This window comes from Anneissia japonica, unplaced genomic scaffold (assembly GCF_011630105.1).
Source record: "Anneissia japonica isolate Jap-2015-1 unplaced genomic scaffold, ASM1163010v1 scaffold26_len2425191_cov177, whole genome shotgun sequence".
In the NCBI taxonomy this organism is placed as follows: domain Eukaryota; kingdom Metazoa; phylum Echinodermata; class Crinoidea; order Comatulida; family Comatulidae; genus Anneissia; species Anneissia japonica.
The window spans coordinates 780,432-806,332 of NW_022685220.1; the positions used below are offsets into that span (position 1 = coordinate 780,432).

Sequence of the window (25,901 nt, forward strand, 5' to 3'; positions counted from 1 at the left end):
AGATGTGTATAAGAGACATGTGTAGTATCATAAACACAATATAAACAGATAAAAAAATATAAAAAAATAATAACAGTGCTTAAAATAGAAACATGTGTGTGAATATATGCACACATTAATACATGTATTATGTATGCATATGCCAATATTTTTTTCATATCATTTAATCATAGTTTTTGAAGATTAGTATAGTAATTCTTTTGAGTTGGTTATCAACCTACAGTATATCTCTGTGTTAAAAATCACTTAATACAATATCTAGGTTACTAAACTGAGAAAAAATATTGAGATTAAGCATACTTAAAATATTGAGATTAAGCATACTTAAATTAAGAGAATGCATTCCTTTCAAAGACACACATTCTTTATGTATCCACACAGTCCGAACTACATTCATATATGTATGTAGGTTTTACTAGATTTGAATTGACGACTTCATTCAGTAGATTTATTTCATCATTTGGAATCTTCATCTGCTTTATTCTCTGAAAGAGTGAAAGAGAAAACTCATTTTTTTAGTAATCTGTAAAATAGGCGAATAAGGAAAACCTCAAACATTACCAAAAACTAAAGTCAGTATATATGAAACGCTGTGCACTTTACAGCTTGCGCCGGATGATCACCAAAATTTAATCACCTCATCCTACGGTAATATTTAACAATCCCTGTAATTCCATTTGGATCTGTGCAGCTGTTTTTGAGATATTTGGAACACATGAAACACGCAGGACCTTTAAATTGAAATAACCCTCAAGCTCACCCCCGAATTTGGATTGTCACTTACAATTATTAATTTCACACTTGTAACTTGGTTAAACTTCCACGACAATTTCATTCAGATAAATTGACACATTTTTTGAAATATCTGGTCTGGGACGTTTTTTTAAAAAATGGTTCTCATATCCACACCCTACTCCGGGTCGTCACCAAAATTCACCTCATCCTTGGGTCATACCTAACAACCCTTTTACTTCAACTTATGATCTGTGCAGCTGTTTCTGAGATATTTTGAACACAAGAAATATGTACGACCCTAGAAATTTAAATGACCCTCAAGTTCACACCTGAAGTTGGATCGCCACCATCACCTAATAATTTCTTGGCTGAATAATAAGCCAGGTTAAAAAAAAAACAAAAAAAAAAAACACCAAGCTAGCACCCAAACCAAAGTATGGGGTTACACTGTCACAAACAACCGGAGATCTGTGTGTTTGTACTCCAGTTAGCATCAGTTAAGTCTTTATCTTTAGGTGTCTCCTAACCATACAATTCCTAGCTAGCAAAAAAGTAATTATAAAGAGGCAGTAGAAAAGTTTTTAGTTGCTTCTTAAGGCCAACTCAGACAGCGTCGGCCGACGCAGCCCGACCCGATTTATCGCGGGGACAGTCTTAAGCCGTCGTGAGAAATATTAAACACGTTTAATATTCTACTACGCGACTGCCCCCGACGCACATATTCGCGTCTGCGTTCAAGTCACACAGACCCGACGCGACAACAAATTGCGTCGGTCTGCTTCAGCCGACGCTGTCTGAGTTGGCCTTTAAAGATGGTAATGCATTCCACATTTTTAGAGCCACAACACACCATAATACACTCTCCTCTATCCTCTTTAAACCTCAAAATAAAACATGATTTAAATTACATTGCAGTCCATCCAGTGGTGTAGCCAAGGAGGGGGGGTAGCCAATACATATTGGCAATCACAGTCATTTATACAAACTCACAGTATTCTCTACACACTTTTCTTGTTGCAACACAATGGCTAAAGTACAATTCCATTCCCGGTTATTTATGTTTCTAAAATCTAACTGTAATTCATATTAAGATACAAAATACAATAGTTTCATCATGGTTTAAAATGTTCTGTATAATGAATAAACTGCAATAAAACAATATGATGTTCATTTTATTTCTTTAATTCCATAGAAATTTCAGTTGATTAATACATTATTATTTGAGAGCAAACCGGCTGAGTTCACATAAGATAGCTATTAATATAGCCATATTGTACCGGGGGGGGGGGGGGGGCCACATAATACCACGGACCTACACTGGCCACCCAAACCCCCACCCCCCACCCCACAGAAATATTTTGGCTACGCCACTGAGTCTTTAAATTCATCCTTTCCAACTCAATACTTTGGTTCTTAACAGAGTCACTATTAATATTATCATTTTCCAAAAAATAATAATAATACTGTACACCCTTTTTAGGTCACTTGACTAGTCTCGACATGAGGTAACAGCTTGAAGGATTCCTAGGAACTAGCAGTGATCATGCCACAGGCATATAGTATACTGTATCAGCTTTGATACTGATTTAGACACTTGACCAGTGAAAGCACAAGTGGTAATTCCAGGGGGAACAAGACCATGTTGAGGAAGAAGCCAATCCATTAGCCTTCCCAATGGGGACTAAAGAAATGTTTCTCTTATGTTTATATTTCTCAAATAAATATATAGTTATTAATATTGAAATAAGTAAATAGTGTACAGTATATGTGATTATTAACATTTAATCAAAATGGATATGAATTTAAAGGTTATTTAATATTGATGTGTCATACATATCAGAGATCACTTTAATCATAAAGAAAATTAAACATATTGAGGTTCTGTAATATTTGAATAAATATATATTTTTGGATATATCTTTTTCATTTACATTTTTACTGAACAGTCTCTACTAGTCAAACGCACCAATTGTTTGACATTGTGATCTAAAAGATGTGCTTAAATTCAAGTTGTTTCTGTCCACTGTTCAAAACTCACCTTGCATTTGAGTAGGGATTAAGTGAAGTAGTTGCTGCTTGAGGATGGTTACCAGCAATAACTGTAAACAAAAATTAACATAATATAGTCAGTAAATAGAACTTGCCAAATAGAATAATACTGATCATGGTCTGCACTACAGATAGTGCTTTAGCAAGTGCTGCAGGAACATGAAATATGTACAGTCATTGCTTGGACCAAGTTTGAAGATGACACAAGTAAACTAGCCAAAGTGGAGGGTAGAAATCCCCCTTGCAAAAAACACAAGAAAATGGGGATTTATATTATAACGATAACAATCAACACCTTTTCCTTCAAATATAAACATAGGAACACTTAATAAAATCAGAAGAATGATAAATATCAGATTCAGATTCAATTTGTCCGATACGGAAAGAGCTTAATTACATTTGTTCAACGCTTTCTTCCCCTTTCAACATCATGTGTGTTTTGCAAACTATCTAAGTGTGTGTGTTTTTTCCATATACATAAAATGGCAAATGAAATACTGAAAACAAGAACAACTCCTAACATACAAAACAAGATACAATAAGGCTATCTATCATAATACATTCAGATCCCTTACTGTCAGTCAATTTACCTAGTTATAAAAATATATTTTTTATTTATATACATTTTTATTTTTAAAATATATAATTTTCTATGGAAATGAGAAACAGTTTACTTACTTTGACCATAAGGCATCATTGGATACCCAAGGTGTGTGTGATGATGCATGTGAAGATGCTGCATTTGTGGAAGAGGATTGCGTCCTGACCCATCAAAACGTGACAGCTCCTCAATACTCTCTGGTGTTTTCCTCTGTGTAGGACTGACAGATTTGTGTGGTGAAGTCTGGTTAGAATCCTGGCTTCGTAATTGCTCAGATTTTTGTGGATTATAAAATTGACTAGCACGCTGCTTTAACACCTCTAAAGCATTTTTACCATCAGGCAAAATTTCCTTTAACTTTCTAGGGGAAGTAGAAGAATGGCCAGCCATTAGTTTTCCATGTTTAGGGTCATGAACAGGACTTCTCTTATCGTCAGATTTCCAAACAGCAGAATAACCAAATTCTGGCGTGAGGTACTGTGGATAAGCAACAACAGGTTGCCTGTACTGATCATCTACAACACTGTAAGGTACCATATATGATTGCGGGAGGTATTGTGAGAAAGGTCCATCCATTTTGTGGCGTTTATCCTGTGGCACATTACTAAGCAGAGTTTTAGAACAACTAGCACTACTTGCTGATTCTGGTGTACATCTGTTTTTACCTTCTTCTTGTCCTCTTGAAACTGACCTTTGCTCTGATTGTGAACTTGAACTGGGATGCTTTCCTTCTTCTGCTTTTGATTTTCTCCTATCATCCAATTCCCTGCACCTTGACTCCTCCCACTGAGCGTGTGGGTACATATAATAACTCTGAGGTAATCGGCAATCATAGTGCCGTGAAGATTCTTGAGGTGATAGAATTCTAACGTGAGGTTTCAGCTCAATGCTATCAGACAGAATTCTATGGTTCTCCACTTGTTTATCCCTAATTTCATCTGTTCTTTCACTTTTTACATTTTTATCAATTCTGATTATTTCAGTTTCAATTTTACTGTGAGTTGTGTTTCTTTGTCTTTTTGAGTCAGTACTCTTACCCAAATCTTTATCTCTTAGTTCTTTTTCCATTCGTTCACGAGGGTGGCCATATGGAGGTTTTGCAATCATGCGCAAAGGGCTGGCAGCTGGATCCATATGATTTCGGTAACCAAAATAAATTGGTGGATAGGGGTGAGGAGTGTATAACTGAGGGTGTTGGTAAAGTGATGGTTTTGTAGAGTTGTTTTCTTCTTTGCATTCTATTTCATTGTCAGGGCCCTCATCTACATCTATGTCTCTGTTAGTTCTTTGTTTTGGAATCAACTTTGGCATTTCAGGTCTTGACGGTCCATCTTTGAGTGGTGAGTGACTGCGATCTCGAACAATTACCCCCGAATAGCCTGGAAAAAATGATCGCTGTTCGGAAGCTAGTACTCCTTCAAGACCAATGCTTCGATCTCTAGCAGCAGTGTCCTCCTCATTGGCATCAGATATATCAGAGTATGCTGGACTCTGTGTTGTCACTCTGTTCTGTTCTGGTGAAGCAGTCAATGGTTGTGGGATTATAACACGTGGTGGAAGATTGTCTTCCGGTGGGCGTACAGTCGTCCCTTTGACAGCAGGCAAAACACTCATGACAGGTTTTTCTGCCATGTTTTTCTCAAACTGCTGAAGTGGTTTAGGTTGTGTGGGTTGTGTAATAACAGCAGACTGTTGTTTAACAGGTAGACTACTGGTGCGTATAAGTTTTGGAGGCTCTGGTATTGTAGTAGTACTACTTGAAGATGCTGGAATATTAGGTAAATCCTTATTTGCATCTTTAGGTTCATTGCTCTCGGATCCACTTGGTGAACTGCTATTGTAATCATCTAAATTTATGCCAGATTGGGTCAAGGCCTGTTTCAGTATATTTGGTTCAACATCAGTTGGATTTAGACCACCTCTTTTAAACTGAGTAATATTTGGCCCTGTAGATTTCACTGGATTTTCTATCTTTCCTATTGAAATCTTTCTTTCAGATTCTTTCATGAAAGATGGGTTAGCATTTTTGTCAACTTCTCTTTCTTTTTCTTTCATTCGTTTCTTAGATTTTAGCTTCTTTTCCTTTAGGTTAGCTAAAGCAGGGTTAACAACTAAGTCACCCATAACAGTTGGTTTTGGTTGGATGGGTTTCAGGGTTGATGAACCCATGACGGTTGCCTGTGGTTTTGTGGTGACTGGAGGCATGGTCATCGTGGCAGCAGCATTGACTGGAGCAGTCACAACAGCAGGAAATGCAATCAGTTGCTGAGTTATCTGTGGAGCTGGAGCTATTGGTCTATTGGGCTTCGGTTTTATTAATATTTTTTCTGGTTTTGTTTTCTTTAGCTTTTCTTGTAACTTAGATTTTTCTTTCTCAATTTTCTTATGCTTTTGTTGATCACATGTCGCAACAGGTGAATTCACAGTTGAAATGGTTACGCTGATTGGCTCAGTCTTTACTACAAAAGGTTGACTAGTATTTTTGTCAGAATTGCTAGCTTTAACAGTTGGTTTTATTACACTCACAGATGCTTTTTTGTTACAATTGGCAGCAAGAGTCTGTTCCTCAGAATCTATTGCTGAATTAAAATCAAATACTGAGAGATCTTTATCAGCAGTTTTGCATTTTAATGGATTTTCAGCATTTTTAATTTTTGATAACTTCTCTTCAATATCAAAGTTAACACTGTTTGCATTGACTGGAAATTCTGTTACAGTTTGGAAGTTTGTAGACACATCCTCAGAAACATTTAAATCAGCATTTGTTTCAAATGTGTTCTCTTTCATGTCAAATATTTCATCTCCACTGTCTATAGTTCTGTTAGGTAAAACATTTTCATAATTGTCTTCTTCTAAAGCAACCACATCCCTATCTTGAATAGCATCAATTTCTGTTTCCTCTTTGTTTTCAGTTTCTGGTTTACAATCCACAGACTTTGATTCTTCCGTCTCTAATTCTTTGGTATCTATGCTAGTAAATTCATAATTTTCTTCAAAATCAGTCAATTCAAGTATTTCTTGTGGTTTCTTTGGTATATCATGATGCGCATGTGTTTGGTGGTAACGGAGCCCATTTATATGTTTGTACTTTTTACTGCAGTTGGGCTCCGGGCATTCTATAAGGCCTTGAGATGTAGTATAGGGAGTGGAAATACCCTCACTCGATCCAACAGGGGAAGGTATTTTCGAGTTTTTGATTTTTTTTACAACTTTATCATCACCAGAATTTAGTTCACTTTCAAATGTTTTTGCTTTGCGTTTACCATTCAAATGCTTTTCTTGATTTGATATTGTAGCTATAGGTATGTTATTTCCACGCCGTCCTTTACCATTTGTTGAGGTACGTAGCTTGCAGTGAATAGATGAACGAGTTTCTGTGTAGTTACTAAGATCCGTTATAGATGAGGAGGTGCGACTGCGTTTTGGACGGCCTTTACTTATCTGACCCTTTCCTTCAATATCATTAACTGGCGATTCACAAAATCTGAAAAAAAAAATGTTATAAACTTTAGTTATTACTATTGACAACTGATCTGGAATAATGGAATGGAATGGAATAAAAAGTAGTAAATTGCTACTTATACCACCCTGACACTTGCGACTTCCTGTGGAGAAGCGCACCACATTTAAAAGCTTTTTTTATTAATCTCTCAACGGCTTTGCCCCTACACTACAAATATTGATTATCTCTTCACCCTATACGCTTCCTCTCATTGTCTTTGTTCTAATTTGCAAAAACCTTCTTCCCTCAGTCAAAGTCAACACTACAACCAATGGACATCGTGCACTAACATATGCATATACAAAATCTGTCACCATTTTAAAGTCTCCTTAAAACACATCTTTTTAAGGAGGCATACACCGATTGATTGTGTCTTAAGTTTACTTTCCCTTTCTGTTGGACATCACTGCTTGACTTTCCTTTGATTACTGTATATTTGTTTCAAACTCATAATTTTTCGATTTTTGTACAGTACAGTGCTTTTGACATTAGGCACTATATAAATGCAGAATATTATTAATATTCATTTACAGGGTTATAATTTGTTATTGATTTTGACTTTGCAAGCATAATTATCAAGTTACCTATAAAAATATAATACATCGACACTTCTTCAAAGAACTTATTGGCAGAAAATTTAGACATGTTGGTAAGATTTTTATTAGACACTTATGAGAAGAATAAATGTTTAATAAATAAAGAATAAATAAATAGAAGTGTAGCATCACCAGCAGGAAAATGAAAGGAAATAATATTAAGCAAGAAGGGGACAGAGCAGATTTCCTTGACTACACATACAATAATTGGATAGGACAATTTACTGCACTGCTTATGATTAGTGAACTAGCTTTTTAAAATGCTATTCACAGGGCCATGAATTCCATAAGTTGTTAGCTGATAATGGCTAAAGTGTTTTCAGTTTGTTCATAGTTCGTGATAAGAAGAATTTAGTATAAAAGTACAATAATATATTATTTCACTGGAACAGTTTTCAAAGGGACATTAATATTATGGGTACCGTTTTAACAAAATAGGTGTACTGTATATATTCATAATCAACAATGAATTTTCTCTCTTGAATAACTGCTGCAATTTGCATAGACTGGTCTGGCAGTGGTGGCGCCAGCAGGGGACACGTTGGACAGGCCTGGACCCCCACTGTCTGACGTCAGGATGAGGTTGTGGGATGCCATGATGAGGTCATCGGACCAAAAACATTTATTTACCAATTCAAAACAATATTTTGATTGCAAATTTTTATTGATGTTTAAATAAAAGCACAATTTTGGGCCATACTATGCCATAAAAACTCTCCCCATAAACCCTACCAGGATGTTTTATTCCGGAAACCTGATCAAGGCTCTAGTTGCACACAGGTCGGCTTTTTATAGTCCTTATCCAAGAAAACTTGGTTCTACCAATCGAACCCTGGGAGAGGCCACTCAACTCCCAAAATGCAAAAATTGTCCATTTTTGGGTAGCACTAGCTTGGTGGTTAAAAGATGCTTGCTTTCCAATTCTGTAGTTAATTCCTGTCACTTCATGGTTAACTGGTTAAACTTTAAAAAAAAAAAAGGATCAATGGCTACACATATGAACCTAACTAAAAGAGAATGCAGCTACAGGTAGTAGCTTACCCAATTAAAACAAAGAAAAAAAAAACAAAGAAAAAAAAACAAATTAGCTTACATGTAAAGCAGCAAGAAGAATGAATATGAATGATGGAATTACTCACCTAGGGGGTGCCCAATCATGTTTGGTACAGTCCATCAATGTTCCTACATATGTTTTATTTCTCCAAGTAACATTAACTACTAGAACACCTGCAAGTTAAAATACAGAAAAATATACAACTCAATTTCAAAAAGTGTTAATATTATACAGTGAATATATATATATGTGTGTGTGTATGTTGGTAAGACATCCCTCATTTAAAATTTCGGCAATTTTTTGCCGTAAAATTATGAACAAAACTCAATTATAGTATTTCAGGAAAGGATAATAATAAAAGGGAAAAAAGGTAAAAACCCAATCTAACCAATTGGGACTCAAATTTAAAGCCCCATTCCCGGCAAAATTTCAATTTTTAAAAAAAATCAATTTTTGTATAATGTTATAAAGATTTATAAATATAATACGGAATTGCTAGTTTAACTGAATTTAGACATTCCTAAGAATGAAAAAAAAGTAAAATAAGACTGAAATTTGATTTTTTGTGTTCCACACAAAAAATAAATGCGGATGAATTTTCATGTTTGATTTTGCAACAGGTCGTGAGAAGAAATATCGTAGGCGCCGAAAACATTAGCCTATCCAACGCTGCTAGGCTAGGCCTAGCCTTACCTCGCTTTAGGTTCTGTTATCACACATAAAAACGGCCGACATGATATTTTCCGTTGCTAGTAATGACACTTGTGTAATATAATATTTCATAGGAATTATTTCACATTTGTTAAAAAACTGATTCTGACTGAGATTTTGACACTTAAACAAACATATCTCAACCTAACCGAACGAACGCATTGTGCGAGATGCGAAGTACAAAAACTAATCTCACTAGAGAGGGCGCACTTTATTGACTGTATAAAGTATATTGTATCCAAGGTCAGTCGAGATGCTCATATCCAAGGTCAATCGAGATCAATCAATATAAACCTATGTTGTGTATATGATTTTTACCTTCATATGAGTATGCGCAGTTCTAACTACAAATTGACTCAGGCCCTATTGGTTGTAAAAGCACCAAATACCTTGTATTGCTATTTAGTTCTTTACAAGAAACCTTGCATATTAGTAGGAGCAGCTCCTGTCTCTTATACACATCTAGATGTGTATAAGAGACAGCATATATATATGCATATATATATGTGTTTGTGTGTATATATATATATATCTACACAGTTATATATATATATATATATTGAAGAGCAATGTACTGTATGCTTTAAGTGAACACAATAAGACGATTTATAATCACTAAAGGCTGACATACAGTATACACACACTCTGTGACTGCTCTATTTTTACAAATGAATGCTGCCTCATACATACATACCAGTGCCATATCTAGGGGGTGTGCATTGGAAACGTTCGAAGCAAGAAAACCACACTCAAGTAATTAAAAATCACCTATTACGTTATTTTTTGACCTCTTAATCTCCCTCCTCCCCAGTTTCAGGACTTCTAGATATATGCCACTGATACATGATACACTAAATATAACTTCTTGCTGGGAAATTACTGAACCTTCCTATAACAGCACAATTGGGTTTACCTTGAGGAGTTTCATGCCACACGATGCCTTCCAAATTGACACTTGTGCCTGGTTCACATGGGCCAAGCTTGTCTGGTTCAGTTAGCGTTCCAACCTCACTTGTATCTATTCCAACATGCTCAAAAGATGGTTGCTAGTAGTAATTGAAAACAGTTATGATTAATTGTTGGTTTTTACATCAGTCATTAATAAATAATACAATCCTATTGGCCTGCATAATTAACATATAATTACAGTGAGTTCTAAACATTTTATGGAACAAATTTACAGTGTGGGAACTAACATTTTTTTTTTCAATATCTGAATATTTGAAAAGAACTAAAGAAATAAAACACGTACCTTATCTATTTTAGATTTTTTAGTCTTCTTCTCACTAGATTCCTTAGTTTTCTTTTTCCCTTCATTTTTATTTTCCTCTTTGGACTCATTTGTCTCATTATTATCCTCTTTATCTTTGCAACATTCATTCTTTGGTTTACCTTCCTCAATACTGATTTCACATAGACTAGTACTTATTCCGGTTCTCTCTATTTTACTATGGAACGTTTCTCGTTTACGTGATTTTGTACTTTTCTCCTCACTTATCCCCTGTGAAGTCTCTGTAAAATCATCATTTATATGTGCAGTACCATCAGCCTTTGCGCTAACTTTCCGTTTTATTTTCATTTTCCCGATTCTAAATGGACTAACGTCCTTCAAATTGTTTTGGGTACTCATTGTTTCTTTCTCAAGATCAGCATCTAAATCAATGATCAGGTTACCTAAGCCGATTTCCCATTCTTCACCGCTCTCATAGTGTGATGCATCATCCTTGGGGTACGAATTAGCCATAATGTGGTTGCACTCGACCCAAGAAAAATTTCACCCCTCCGTGGTCAATTCTTAAACTTCTTGAATGACAGTTCAACCATTAACTAAAGAAAGACAAGAACAGAAATTAGTTTGCTTACTCATATTTCAAAATATTCTTGATATTTTAAGAGAAGTTGACTAGCCCCTGTTACTTAAACCTGTACCGCAAAAGAAAAACATATCAAGAACTTCAAAATCTGGACCATCAGAATTTTTTTTGAATGATAAAATGCTGTGTGATTTGTCTAATTTCTTTAGCTAATTAAATCAAAATGGTCAAGCAATTTCATTTTCTAAAGTTCCCCCAACTGATCATTATATAGGCCCATCAGTCCCGGCAAAAAAATGAAAAAAAGAGGAAGAAAAAATGTATACAAAATTATTATTTGATTGTAGCAAGAATAATGTAGGCTTGTAGGCAACGTGTTGCTTTTCTATCATTAAACCCCACTCAAAAGGGGCAACGCCATGCACTGCGCACCATCTTAGATTTTATGGGCAAATTTACTCAGTAAAAATGTTTCAATTGGGAGAACACTGCATAATTAGCCGGCCTTTAATAATAAGTCGCACATTACCTACTACTGTATGTACGGCCTATTTTATTTATTGAGTGATGCTCAGATCAGACAAACTTTTTATTACAGTATTATTCTAGTTATTGTCATGCCAAGGACAGCAAGTTACATCAACACCAGCTACAAGATTTTCACTGACATCCCAAGGTCTACCAGTTGATTTTGTCTCCTCAATAAAAAAAAAATTAAATAATTTTATTTTCATAACCCATTATTGGGGTACCAAAAAGGTCAATTTTTTATTTAAAAATTGCTAAACTGCGGGGGTGCAGTGTGGTTGTGTGCAAACATGTGCTTCAATTGGGATGACGTCAGATCGCCTAAAGTTTCATAGTTCGTGACAGGAGCAGCTCAGTGTAATAACCGACAAAGTTGTAATTAAACAGATTTATTGAACCAAATACTGTAAAGAAACCCTAATAGGTTTATTTTAGAGATGATATATTTAAATCTAACAAACTTAAATTTCATTCTATACAAATTTCTTCCGTAATTAAAATAGCAACATGAGTGAGGATGTGTATTTTTGTAATCTACAATGACGAATCTAACGCCAATGTCCAAATCCGAAGGTCTAAACGTCTACTGAAAAGAATCACCCGCAGAATTTTTTGAGTGTTGTCTGGCGGAAGGTGTAATGTCATTTTAATCAATTCATTATAATCTTAGTGGCATGGCCAGACATTTCATTTGCACGGCATCTGGTAGGCCAAAGCTTGTTGTTTTGTTATTTTTTATTACGATGTTTACATAACTGATCGTCCAGTTTTAGAAGTTGATGTTTGTGTTTGGACCCAATAATACGTTCAGAATTAGAGGAGAGATTCAGATTTTCGGTATATGTATTATTTTAAGTACTATAATAACTATGTAGACATACAAAATCGCCGAAGAAATATCGTTTTAGCGTTCTCTTTAGCGTAGGAAGGATAGTTTTTGGGTGCATTGTGCAGGCAATGATCAGACTGTTTACTTCAAAACTGCCCATGCATGTCCATCACATGCCCAGAATATGTCTGTCTGAGATTCTACACTTGTACTTGACAGTGTCTGTAAATCTGTACTGCACATGCGGTGAAAATATGGTCGCTTAGTGAGGCAATGTCTCCACTGCTCGAGATGGTAATTACTTTAATACTCCAGAGCCTAGACTATCCTAGACGAAGATTAAATTTGTTTATACGAAAATTTGCTTTCGCCATTTTGGCGAATGATGCCAATTTCAGTATCTCAATTCTCCATTGGCGAATCAGCAAACAGCAGCCCGAGCCCATATAACTGTATGTACTATTTTTTTTTAAAGTGTTTTTTACACTTGCATCAGTAATTGATAACAACTCCACAGTACTACTTTTGTCAAATTAACATTTATTTTAACATTTTTAAACTCCAGCGTATCTCACACAGTGCAAAAAAAAAAAAAAAATACCATTAAAAAATTCAATTCAACTACAGTCTACTTAAACACTACACACCCGTAAGCTGTACATTTTTTATAATTAATTTATAACCAAAGCCATATGAAGGAAAAGCAAAAAAATTAACATTTCTGATGTGCGTTTATAAATATGGTATAAATTCTGTGTCAGGGTAAGCATGTGTCCTGATCAGATTTCTTAGCATGAATTGGCAATGCGAAATGACAAATGAAGAACGGGCTTTTGTACTGTTATTGATTAAATGCAGCTGTGACATCATGTTTAATGTTGGATGTAAACATGGCAAGATCCTCTATGTTTAGATTGATAAAAATATGCCATGGATTGGTTTAACATGCTATGTACTGTAATCAGTTTTTATACAGCTCCGATAGTGTGAGACTAGCTGTCAATACCCATAACTGGGAGATAAATGATTATATTTCCACAGAAATTGCATTGTACTTTATTCAAATACATTATAACAACTCCCATTCAAGTAAGAGAAGACTTAGTCTGAAATGTGTTTTGGTATACCACTATTGGGCAATTCCACAGTAACTTTGTAAACTATTTTGTTTACTAATTATAGCAATTTAAAAAGTGTCCGGACGTTGCTTTTTTGGTAACTTTGTGACAGTAACACTGCGACATCCTACTTAAATGCACACTTTGTAATGTTTAAAATACATCATGTATGATATGAGTGAAATAAAAGTATCTACAACAATAATAATGTACAAGAAGACAAACTTGCTTGGTTATTTCAGTTATTATTTACATTAGGGACGACACACAGAGACAAGGATTGATGGATCCATGTACAGAATATTTAAGATAACTATACAGTGGTTTAATTTACACTAATGTTTAATGTTGACTTTCCACAACAATCCACAAAAGAACCATTTTTTTCCCTACATAATGATTGGTGGAATTACGCGGTATGATAGACATCTTAAAAAAAGGCCCTTCACCAAATTCAGGAACAGCGTATTGCATATATTCCATAGGCATACTCTTAAATTCAGGATAATAATATCACTTCCTAATTATTGGAATTGCTATTACAACATGCTCAAAACTTTAGACAGCAATAATGAAAGTAGTAACAATCAACAATAATAATTCAGTGTTGTTAAACTTTCACTTATGATTAAACCAAAATAACACTTTGGCATTTAGCTGGACGTTTTTATCACAATTGGTGATCTTTAATAATAATTTAAATATATGTAAAGAATGTAGTAATGACAGTAAGTTTCTAACATCCAGAAAATCATTACTACAAAATAAATTGTATTTACATTTTTGAAAACAATGTAGCATTATTTTTCTCCTTAAATAAAACAGAATAGTCTAAACTCTATATAGAAAGCTGTAATATTTAAATCATCAAAAAAGAAATAAGGCCCTAGAGAATTACATAAATCTCGAGAATTCAAAGTAAAAACAAGAATTTCATTATGCAAATTTTTTTTTGCAATATGACAAAGTAAGCAATTTTTAAAAGGAAATAGTCACATCCTACAGAAGGAATGCATCCAATTGCATCCTACTTGCTCTACTTAATCAGTTACGAATTGTGACAGTAAATCAAATGGAGTGTGTTAAACAAATTTGAAATCATTGAAATACTGCAGTCGAAAAAACCCCATTATTATTTATTTTCAATAAATTATGGTCAATAACAAAGACTGACAATTCGAAAACCTTGGAGTGGTGACAATTATTTTGAACAAAAATTTATCTAGTAGTGGAAAGTAAAAACAAGGCCTCTGAAAGGTCTCCACAGTTTCTGGGTCACAGGGTTGTTTGATTCTAGATAATAGCATTAAATTTACTTTTTCTAGATTCTAAAATAGCAGGTTATCAACTTTAGCCTACAGTACAGTAAGCTTAGAATTTCTAGTGATAGGTTTTAGGTGTGGAATGTTGGGTGGGTGTACTAGGCCTACTATTATGACCTAGACTGACATTTCTAAGCTCAGGCTAATGATAACAATAAGTACAGGATTTCATTTTATTTATTATGCCTGAAAGAAATACAACTGGTTACATTGCAAAACATGCACAATGAGAGAAAAAACCAACACAAACAAGCAGAGACAGAATTCCTAAAAAGTGAATTAACAATAATAATAATAATAATAATAATAACAATAATGATGATAATAACAATTAATAATAATAGTTATCATTACTACCACTACTATTGTACCACGCTTTATTATCATAAATATTTACTTTAATTTAAAATGATGACAATATAATTTATATAATTTATATATAAAATATATCGATAAACTTATTTGGAATAAACTAATGAATCCCTATCTTCTGGTAGCCCCTCCCATGAATGTGGAAATGAATGGAAAACAAAATATTTTAAATTTACAAATCTGAAATGATCACAATGTCGTGGGTTGATTGTAATGTAGTTGAAAATATTTTGACTAAATATATAAATTCATAAGACTAGACTGTTTTATATATTGTTTGTATTATATTTTTTAGAGATCATCAGATGAGGGTGGAAAAATAAAACAGTTTTCTTAAATATAAAAAAAATGGTAGGCCAGGCCAGCGGGAGGGAAGTTACAATAACTAGCTTGCGAACTGGGTAAAATTATAATAAATACATTCTGATATAATAGTATTTTTTCAGGAAATTCCTATAGCACAAACTTGCGTATGTTAATGTACTACTGTATTTAAGCAATCCATCATGTTTGTAAAATACTGTAGGCCTAAATTTTTCAAATTACTGTTCTTTCATCAGGTGGTAGGCTTGTGAGTGAATCAAGGTATACAAAGTCTAGCCTAAAATAAAATGTTTTTTTATCTTAAATGTTTACATGAGTCACTCAGCTGGACGATTAGCTGTTTTTCAAAATGGGATGGATTTAACTGATGAAAAAATTTTTTTTTATCAGAGCTAAAACATCAAATAATCTAGTAATATATTTATTCTTTTGTTGTTATTTGCCACTCTTTCATCAGATTTACGAAATATTACTTCAAAGATCTAAGAAATAAACACTCAGTAGGGGAAACTTAACTTAGGAATCCACATCATACAGTGTGTAGGTACATTACTGACACTGTAGTTAGTCAAGTAGTAGTACTACTAGTAGTAGTAGTAGTAGAGTTAGTAGGTCTACAAATTCTGAGAACACAAAAGAATTCAACTAAAAAATAATAATTTTAGTAGAATTAAACAAGAACAATGTACCAGTTATAATGGACTGGAACACCTAAAACACCAACCTTAGTTAACAATACTGTGTTAAATTCCCAATGAAATTAAAACAGTGAATCAAATGAATCTAAACAGATTAAATTGCATTAACACAAACTGCTACTTCCTATAGCACACCATGAGCACACACTACAGTAACAAAAGCCTCTTGCCTGACTTTCATCTTATTACCTACTTTCTAAGACTGTCCCTTATAATCTAGATTAAGCTATCTACACAGAATTCTAATGGTATGCAGTAGTTGTTGAGCAGACCCCAGCTAGTGTGAATTGCTTTTCCTCTGATCTCTTTGTTAGGCACAATATCTGAAACACTTTTCATACTGTACTCTTTACTGTTTAGAAACCACTAGGAACGTGGATGGAAATTACCAACATCAACATTTTTTTTATTCTAAACAGTCTGAATAAAGACTAAAATTCTTCAATTACGGTAACAAACATAAAGGGATGAAAAACAGATGAAAAGCTTGAACATTTTTGCACACAGTGAGCATAGATAGCCTTGTCATGTGAACACAGACCTAGCCCTAGATAGACTAGACAGGGGTCAGCCAGAGGGCACCTCACTCCCCTCCCCCAAAATAAAAAAAATATCCCGATTACTGTACAGTAGTAAATGGCTGGTAATGTGAAAATGAAATGCTTTGAAGGATTTTTGTGGGCATATAACATTCTAATATTATATGCTACCCAAATTTGAATGGAATTTCTTGATAGAGGACAAAATATCAGTCTTCGTAGAAATTTTCAACTTTTTTTTTTTTTTTTTTAGAGATGCCGTATAGCTCCGTAAAAACCGCACAAAGTTAAAGGAGTTGTTACCGGAATGAAAGAGGCAGTGGTGTACCTACGGTAGTGCAGCCAGTGCTAAGCACAGGGCCCAGGGCTATTAGGGGCCCATTCATAATAGACCTAAAAACTAGAAATTGCAAATTGCAAGTGAAGTGCTGCGAAGTATAACTGCATATAAATGTTCTTTGAACAAAATTATTTATGCGAGTCAAGTGAAAATAATGAATAATAAAAAATATAACAAATAATATGAGACACAACCCATTGTCTATATTAGAACACTTCTCATTGGGTAACAAAGTCGTAATTTTTCATTTTTGTCAAAAAGTGTCTATAGTGCAAGGGCAAGTTTCCAAGGGCGGGTTTTCTAGGGGCGAGTTGACTGCCAAAGAGTGTTGCCAAAGTGCGAGCCAGAGTGTTATTTGATCACAAGTGCGAGACATCGCAAGTGTGAGCCAGCGAGCCATGACATCACGACAATAGATACGAGACATTACTCAAGTTGTGTGAGGTATCGGCTGAGATTTGTGGAATACAATTAAAAAAACCACTATAGGTCTAATAATGAATTATTGTGATGTTAAATAGACAATGTTAGCTATCAAGGAGCGACATTGTTTTTCATTGGGACCTTCGTCCCTTCAAGGCTAGGCCTATACCACCCTAGCTAGTCTAGGCCTAGAGTAGGATAAGGCTAGCGCGACATGCGGATGTTGGTACGTGTAGGTTAGTATACAAACGTCGCTTAAAGTAATTGATTTTACCCGGCAGAACGAAAGAAGGAAACTCCGCTTTTCAGTCGTCTTAGGCCCTTGTTTTTTGACAAACAATGACCTTTCAGAGGTCAAATTGCTGTCAAGAATATGAATTGGGTGCATCGCAGCAATAATAATTTAAAAGTAATTTCCAACTTAGTATTTTTGAATAATACGGCCGTAAAAGAAACAGTCTGTTTCGCAGCTCATTCCATGCCAACTCAACCAGGGGCTCAACGGTGACCATCTTGGATTTTGCTGAAATTTTAACCAAATATACATTGAGGGGTATTATGAAAAATCCAAAAGTTTCACTAAAAAAAAAAAAAAAAATTAAAATTAAATTATTTTAATGGAGGAAAGTGTATTTGATGTGTAGTGCCCGGTAAAGTGAAAGGTGTGTCAGTGGTGATGATTTCGCAAAGTTGGCATCTATCACCACAAGATTTATTACCTTGATCCGGGTGATGGTTAGGATACCACAACCTGGATGTGAGAAGGGATTTAAGATTGGGAGATTGTCGTTGGGCAAGAACAGGGGGCTGTCAAAAATATGTTTGATAGTGGGGTCTGTCTTGAGGGTTTCATAATCGTGTTTTATGGTATTGGTTAATGAAGGGATTGAAGGGTTATAATCAAATATAATGGGTATAACTTTTTTTTTTATCCTAATTCATATTATGGTCTATAATATGTTTTAGGGCTAAGGAATTGATTAGTGGTGTCAAAAATACTTACAAATCCAAGTATAGCAAAACAAAAATAGGTACTGTAAATTTGTTTTTGCGTTACGATTTAGAGTACAGAATACACACTGTAGCATAACAAAAATAGGTACAGTCAAATTATTGAATAAATAATTTTAAAAAAAAACCTTTAAAAGAAACTTTAGTACACACTTAGGTACAGTTATTTCTTTCAGTAATTATTGTAGCAATAGGGAATTTTAGACTTGCACGTCGACAAAGTGGACTGCTACGTGATGAGGTCATTTTAAGGCACTGCGCATGTGTTACGTCGTCTCCCTCGTCCACTACCAAAATCGACAACGTGTGCACCTCGTTTTTCCCGTCGGGGAGGACTGTTAACTATCTGCATCATCGCAGTTGACGCACCGGATGCGCCCTGAAGTATGCACTACATTCATCATTGTTGTACTTGTCTAGATCAAATTTCTGATAATCTCGGTACCTGATCGGCATTTTTGGGTTTATTTGTATTTATAAAAACATGAATTCCTCATCGTCCAAGACACCTGTAGAATATGCAAAGACGACAATTTCGCGAAGTCGATGAAGGTTCACCATGACAGCTGCTTAATAAGGTTGTCTAGCGCGCGCTACATGTCGACTGAAATCTAAAAGGTTTTCATTTGTAGTCAACAAGTGTAGTTGACTACGTTGACACGCATGACTAGTCGACATGAACCAGGTCCACGTCCACACAATCTAAAAGTCCCTATTGACCACTTACACTCTTGATGGTCAGGAACACTCGGGAGGACTTTACTATACTGTAGGCTATAATGCTAAGGCATGGCGAAATTTGCTTGAATTTATTTTGAAATTCTTATCATTAAACACACTACAGACATTACTGTAGATACGTCAGAAAAACAAAATTATAAACATTTCAGGATAAACCCTTCACGCATTTATGCTTGTTTCTAAAGAGGTTCTTACTGGACATTGTGTAATCAAACATATCATTTTTTATCATCTTTTTTTTCACTAGATTTATGGAGGGTGACCCTTGTCATTTTCAACCAATTTAAAATACAATTGCATATTATCAAGTAATGGCGAAAAACATATCTTAGCTTTTTATTTATGTTATAGGCAACACTTCAAAGATTTGAAAAAAAAAAACAAAATTAGAAAAATAACATACTGTATGTTCTGTGAGGTCAAATCAGGGGTCAAAATAGAGGTCAAAAGTCATCCAGTATTGACCTCATCATATTGCAATTCTGATAACATATTTGGAATCCTCAGAGCATCTTCTTTAAATGATATTTCCTACTGTATTTCAAAAAATCGGCCCACGTTATGGCTGTTTGAAAATGAGCGGCTGCGCCCATTTTTATGGTTTTTTGTGTTTTTTTTATTTTTATTTTTGACGGCTCATAACTTTTGATCCGATATTCGGATTTTCATAATATTTCAGTGCTTGCACTGTGAGCGCAATATCAACCTTCAATTGAATTGAAAAAACACTGCAAACCTCCAAAAACACACAGCAAGCCCCACCCAGACAGAGACCTGCCCGACCACACATCTGTCCAAATGATGGTGATTATATTGTAAATCAACATTTTAAGCAAACTCACAACAGAATTCTCCGAAATGCTAATAAAAATTCCTAAATTTAAATAAAAACCAATCAGTATTTTAATAGTCCAATACCATAATATCAGATTAATTTGAATATTGATGTATGTTGCCTTTGGTAGCTTATGAGATTATAATTATGAAGGAATAGTTGGACAAATAGATGGAATACCAGCAGAGATGTTGAAGCAGTTAGGAAAAACAGCAATATCAGAACTAACCAAACTCGCCAACAAAATCTATACCAAAGGAATATGGCCAGGAATACTAAATCAGTATTAGAGAAGAAAGCAAATACTCAGCAATGTGAGGAACACAATAAGCCTTATAACACACACATCCAAGATAACACTCAAAGCTCTAGATTGACAGCAAAATTTGGTTTTCTTGGACAGTTGTATTAGAAGAGGATTATTGAAAATTGTGCTTGAAGGAAGATATGATGGTAGACAAGGTAGGGGAAGGAAAAGAATAAAATTACTTGACAGGCTAAAAAATTGAAATAAATATTGTAAACAAAAGATAAAGCACCTTTAAGTGTGGAACTGGCTGATGACAAGGTAGACAAGATACAGTAGCTAAAATAGTCAAAATAATAAGAAATATGGGGTGTTGGTTTCTAAATATAAATATGCATTAAGATATTCACAATCATTTCCCAAAAAAGTGAAGTTAGTACACATAAAACACTGTACGCATTTACTGTAATTGCACTAATCTGAATATTCGTTATATAGCTAATTGTATCTGCCTACGGTATAGGGCAAACATATTCTTTAGTCCTCATATCCACACCCTACATCGGATCGTCACCAAAATTTAAACCTTTCTTCATTGAAACATGAACAACTATTCTGGAAAGTTTCCTAATGACCCAATCACCCTCAAATTCACACCCGAATTTTGATCGTCACCAAACTTTGATAATTTCTTCCTTATTTATAACTTGGTTAACTTTCTGGGACGTTTTCCTTTAAATGGTCCTCATATCAACACCCTACTCCGAATCGTCACCAAACTTGATTCACCTAATCCTTGGTTCATACCCAACAGTCCCTGTAACCAGCAATGCGCGAGCAGGAGGGGCCCAGGAGCCAGGGCCCCCTCGGAACCCTTTTGGGATATTTTGAGCGACACCAGTCCACGCCCACTTTTTTTGTCATGGACATTGACCATGGAGGAATTAGTTTATGACTGATATATGCCACCCAAATCGATCTGTCACTACAGCAGGGCTGCTGCCTGCCAAACAAAGAATCCAAGCAGGCCAAGACCTTGCTTAGCTTTAGGTTCTTCGCCAAGAGAAGAATTAAGCAAGGCCTAGTGGCATATTCCAAGAGTTTGGTACAGGATTCAGTCTTTGTTTGATGGCTATAATATATAGATAAATGACATGACTCTTACTGAGTGGAACCTTACGCACTATTTATCGATGACCGTACTAAGTACAGTTCAGTATTGTACTTTTTTATGTTCTAATTACCAGTACTGTACAGTACTGTACAGTATATTGTTTGCGTTTCTCCGCTCATCGTCGTGGATGATCTGCAATGCCAGTCTTGAAAGATGACGTCACACACATTCTGGCTCTTCATTGGGTGATGGTGACATACTGTAATGCCATTTACCGTGCTTTTAGCAAACTGAAGTAAAAATACGGTACCGTATCTCTAGGCACAGCATTGAATTTTATGGGCAATGTAAAGAATGTGAGAAAAAAAAATATAATAATAATATCCAACCTTTTATATTAAATCAAATATATCCATAAATATAAGATCCTGTGTAAAGCTGGCTTGCTTATCAGGTTAAGGCTACCATGATTCAACAATGCCTCCTGGCTGTTTTCAGGGTGAAATTAACACCCTTCTTTAAACTACAGTATACAGTACTCTACACAACAGCCTCTACACAACAGCCTGTGTGAGTCAAAATGACAAAGAGTTCTGTACAGCTTATTGAGTGTTTCCTAAACAATGCCAGAATCGCAGCAGGTCTGTGCAATTTGATTGGCTAACTTTGGAAGGAACAGCCAATGAGCAAACATGACTTTAGTGGTTTGGAAATAAGACTGCAGCTAGATAGTTGCTGCATGGTTGCTGTGAAACGTCCATACCATGGAGGAAATAATACATTGGCTTTTAGGCAGTGAATCATGTGACAAAATTTGCATACCTCACTCAGTCCATTGAGGTACTAAATAGAAAGGAATTTGTGTGTAATAATCTGTATCAATCAATAAAACCTACCAAACTCATTAAAACAATTACATAGACAATAGGAAACCTATGCAGTTATTGGCTAGGGCTTACTGTATTTTTAAAAAGGCAGTAAATATTTAGCCAGTTATTTGTTAACACAGCATTCTTGTGATGATTTGCTTCAACCCTAACCGTAGCCTATGGAATTGGCAAATTTGAGTTATATCTTTTTAAAAACACTTTTTGTAAAACATTTCCAAAATGATAATTGCTACCCTAGTGGTGGGCTATAAATAGGTGATATTTCAAATATCAAATGCACAGGATGTTTGTGTATCAGGATAGGAAGCGCGCTAATCTCGCACTGCACTGCTGACTGGGATCGTTGGTGCATTTAAGCAAGTTCTGCACATGCTCAGAAGTACATTGAGAAAAGAATGATTGTATAAATCTATCTCTCCTGTGATAAACCAAGGCAGGTCTTCAAATAATCAAATATTTTAGCATTTGTGAGCAATTTATTTGCTTTTATAATTTTATATTTATCTTTTTTTTAATAATATACGGGTATATTAATAAGGACTGGATAATTAGGTGTTAAAAATTTTATTTGTTTCATGCTCCTTTGTTTGTATACTCTATACACGGTATGAAATATGTTGATGTCCTGTGAACATGACCCCTTTCTTTGGGTAAACTATCTGAAAAGGGTTATAATTTTTTTATCTGAATTTATATTACCATATAGATGTGTATAAGAGACAGAAATACGGTACCGTATCTCTATACGTAAAATGTTGACTTTAAAAACACTAAAATGAAAGCTTGACATAAAGTGAACATATTGAAAAAGTTTCTTGGTAATATACAATTTGAGAAACAATACAGTAGTTATTAGTCCAAATCAAGTCGGCATACTATAAAGGATTAATGATACAGGCACAGATAAACAGTGATAAGGGAGAACAATGAATGACCAAGTGGTGGACTTCAGGAAAGCATTACTTATAGTTAATGCATGGAGAAATTAATTCATCCATCCATGGTTAATAAATCAGCTAAACATAAGGCATAACTAAAACCAAGAACAATTTTATAAAAAATTAAACTAAGCATTATTATAAATTAAAGACATTTGCCAAGGAATTAGTAGATTTAATTATAGTGCTTAATTGTTTTTTTCAGGTGTTATGGTAAGAGTACAAAATACATACTGTAGGATAAGAAAACATGGAAGTTTCATTTTTTTTCTATAATTAATCCTTGTAGAAATGACCATTTCCACCCTTAATGTACTTCTTAATTTACAAAACATTTTCATGAGCATTATAGGACTATGTATATCTCACATTTGAAGACTGAAAATTCATATAAAGTACTAACTACCATAGACATGCTGTATGAACCATAGTGTTGCAACAAATGCAGTAGAAGGTTCATCAATTTTAGTAATTTCAGGGAAATTTGGTTACAGTATCTAGAGGCTATCCACTTGATGAAATAATTAGAAAATTGTATTTATTGTGCGATGATTATCAAATACTGTACAATTATGACAACTCACTCAATGCGATCCCTGGATTTAATAACAGTTTTGTAGAATTTGTACAATGTTTGATAATCTAGTGATAGCCACACTGTGTGTGCAGAACGACTGTTAACCTTTGGTAACGGTTCAATCCTATTAGCTGCTCTCCCTGGGGCTTGTGTTTCAGCTACTGTAGGGTAGAAATGCAAAACAACGCACCATCATTTAGACGAGTAACTGTTGGCCCTTTGTGCATGTTGGAGAAAACAGTACTCACTGGTCTTACTGGCCAATCACCACCTGAAAGACCACACTGGAAGCAAGTCTCTAGACTGGGTGGCTGGTTTACTCTTGGTGTTCCCTTGATAAGCAAATGTCCATGAAATTGTTTTTATTGATAAACCTCCTTTGTGTTTGTAGTGTTACAGTACTACATTTTTATGTGCCGCAGTGCACAAGGAGGGATACAAATAGACAGTTGATAAAAGACAACATGGCGTGAGTGTATCAAACAACACTAAATCTAGCAATGAGAATGCACAAGAAAGGAGGGGGATAATGGGACAGGTAAATATCCTATGCGTTGATGTTGGCACTGAGCCTTTGGACATGTCGGTAGGAAGCGTGGGTCAAACGTTCAAAAATTATTTCTTAGGACTGTCCGTATCGTTGGATGCGAGGAAGCGTGCTCTGCTTCTACATGCAGTACAGGGGCGGATCTAGAAGGGGCATGAGAGACATGTCCCCCACCCTTGTTTTGCCACTAAATTTTGCGCCGCACATTTAGGCGGCTACGATCAAGAAGAAACAGTCATTAAGGAACTGTATGTAGGTAGCGGTAGCTTTTACTACGAAAGAATGGGAATTCCCACCTAAAAAATGCACATGCGTAGTTACCAACGAAACGTCATCTGTGAAATATTTATAAATCTTCAAAATATCAAGTACATCACAAAATGTCCAGAACGTCACATTCTTTACCTAAGATTTTTGACGAGAATGAGGAATAACTATCACATAAATTAGATGAATGTAGGTAAGAATGGCCCCGGAAAAAATGGCCCAGGAAAAAATGGCCCCAGTAAAAATGGCCCCAATGAACAAAATCAGTAATAGAAATAATAAGCAAGAATTGAATCAATAACAAATACAGTTACACAACAGATGCAAATAATGTACTGAGAGATTATCAGAAAACAACGGCCATTGAACATTTTTTGATAGTTGAAATAAGTTTTAAAAACATTATTCCAATAACAAAGTAGAGGAATGACATGCATGTACAGTACTTCAACTACCAAAATATACAACTCATAGATAACCACAAAATTCACTTTTGTTAAGTATCAAATGAAATAACTTTACATAAACAGTGCAAATAAACAGTAGTAAAGCATGTGGATCAATTGTGTTTGAATGACAAGTTCATGTATGGGAAAAGGGAGGCTTACTTCAACAAATGTTCTACTTAGGTTACTTCAAATAAGTATTTGTTAATCAAATATTGTTTTTAAAGTAAACTGAATAAGGAATAGGAATACATTTATTTAAGCAACTGTTGCTATGTTCACACACACGGCGTAAGGCTGGCTTAAGCCTGGCGTAGCGTACGCCTTTGTGTGTGAACTAGGCAGTGGCGTTGTTAAAGCCACTCACTACGCCACGTCCTTGGCGTTATTAACGCTACCTGCAGACCCCAGATTAGCTAACGCCACTGAGCTAACGCCAGTGATGCTTGAATGATTTGACCTCATTTCAAGAGATTGACCAATCACGATTGCAATATATTAGCTACTTTGGTCTCTTTTCTGTGCTCCCTATAAATGAAATGGTAAAGGGGTTCCTTTTCTATTGCATTTTACTTAGTTATAATGTATATGATTTATTTATTATTATTGTTTTGTAAGATATTTTAACCATTTAGACTGTCTATTAAAACATGCAACATCAACAATGCTAGCTGAAAAATCAAAAGTAAAATTGTTCATTTAAAATACAATAATCATATAAGTTCACTTCGAA

The 25,901-nt window shown here is 34.9% G+C and overlaps 1 protein-coding gene across 3 annotated transcripts in view; it reads right to left on the minus strand.

The window, feature by feature from the left end:
• Positions 1–17: 17 nt before the first annotated feature.
• Positions 18–25,901, minus strand: part of LOC117108809 (zinc finger protein 608-like) — a 31,566-nt gene continuing 5,682 nt past the window's right edge. Inside the window, exons 1-7 of one of the 3 annotated variants that reach the window (XM_033250958.1) lie at positions 21,893–22,176; positions 10,501–11,075; positions 10,162–10,294; positions 8,623–8,710; positions 3,463–6,869; positions 2,774–2,834; positions 405–485 (exon numbers count right to left, since the gene is read on the minus strand). In XM_033250958.1, the coding sequence (XP_033106849.1) occupies positions 479–485; positions 2,774–2,834; positions 3,463–6,869; positions 8,623–8,710; positions 10,162–10,294; positions 10,501–10,992 (4,188 nt within the window). In that variant the 5' untranslated portion in view covers positions 10,993–11,075; positions 21,893–22,176 and the 3' untranslated portion in view covers positions 405–478. Of the gene's footprint in view, positions 486–2,773; positions 2,835–3,462; positions 6,870–8,622; positions 8,711–10,161; positions 10,295–10,500; positions 11,076–16,279; positions 16,424–21,892; positions 22,177–25,901 lie in introns of those variants that run through there. The other 2 variants (XM_033250961.1, XM_033250967.1) reach the window with 2 other exon arrangements.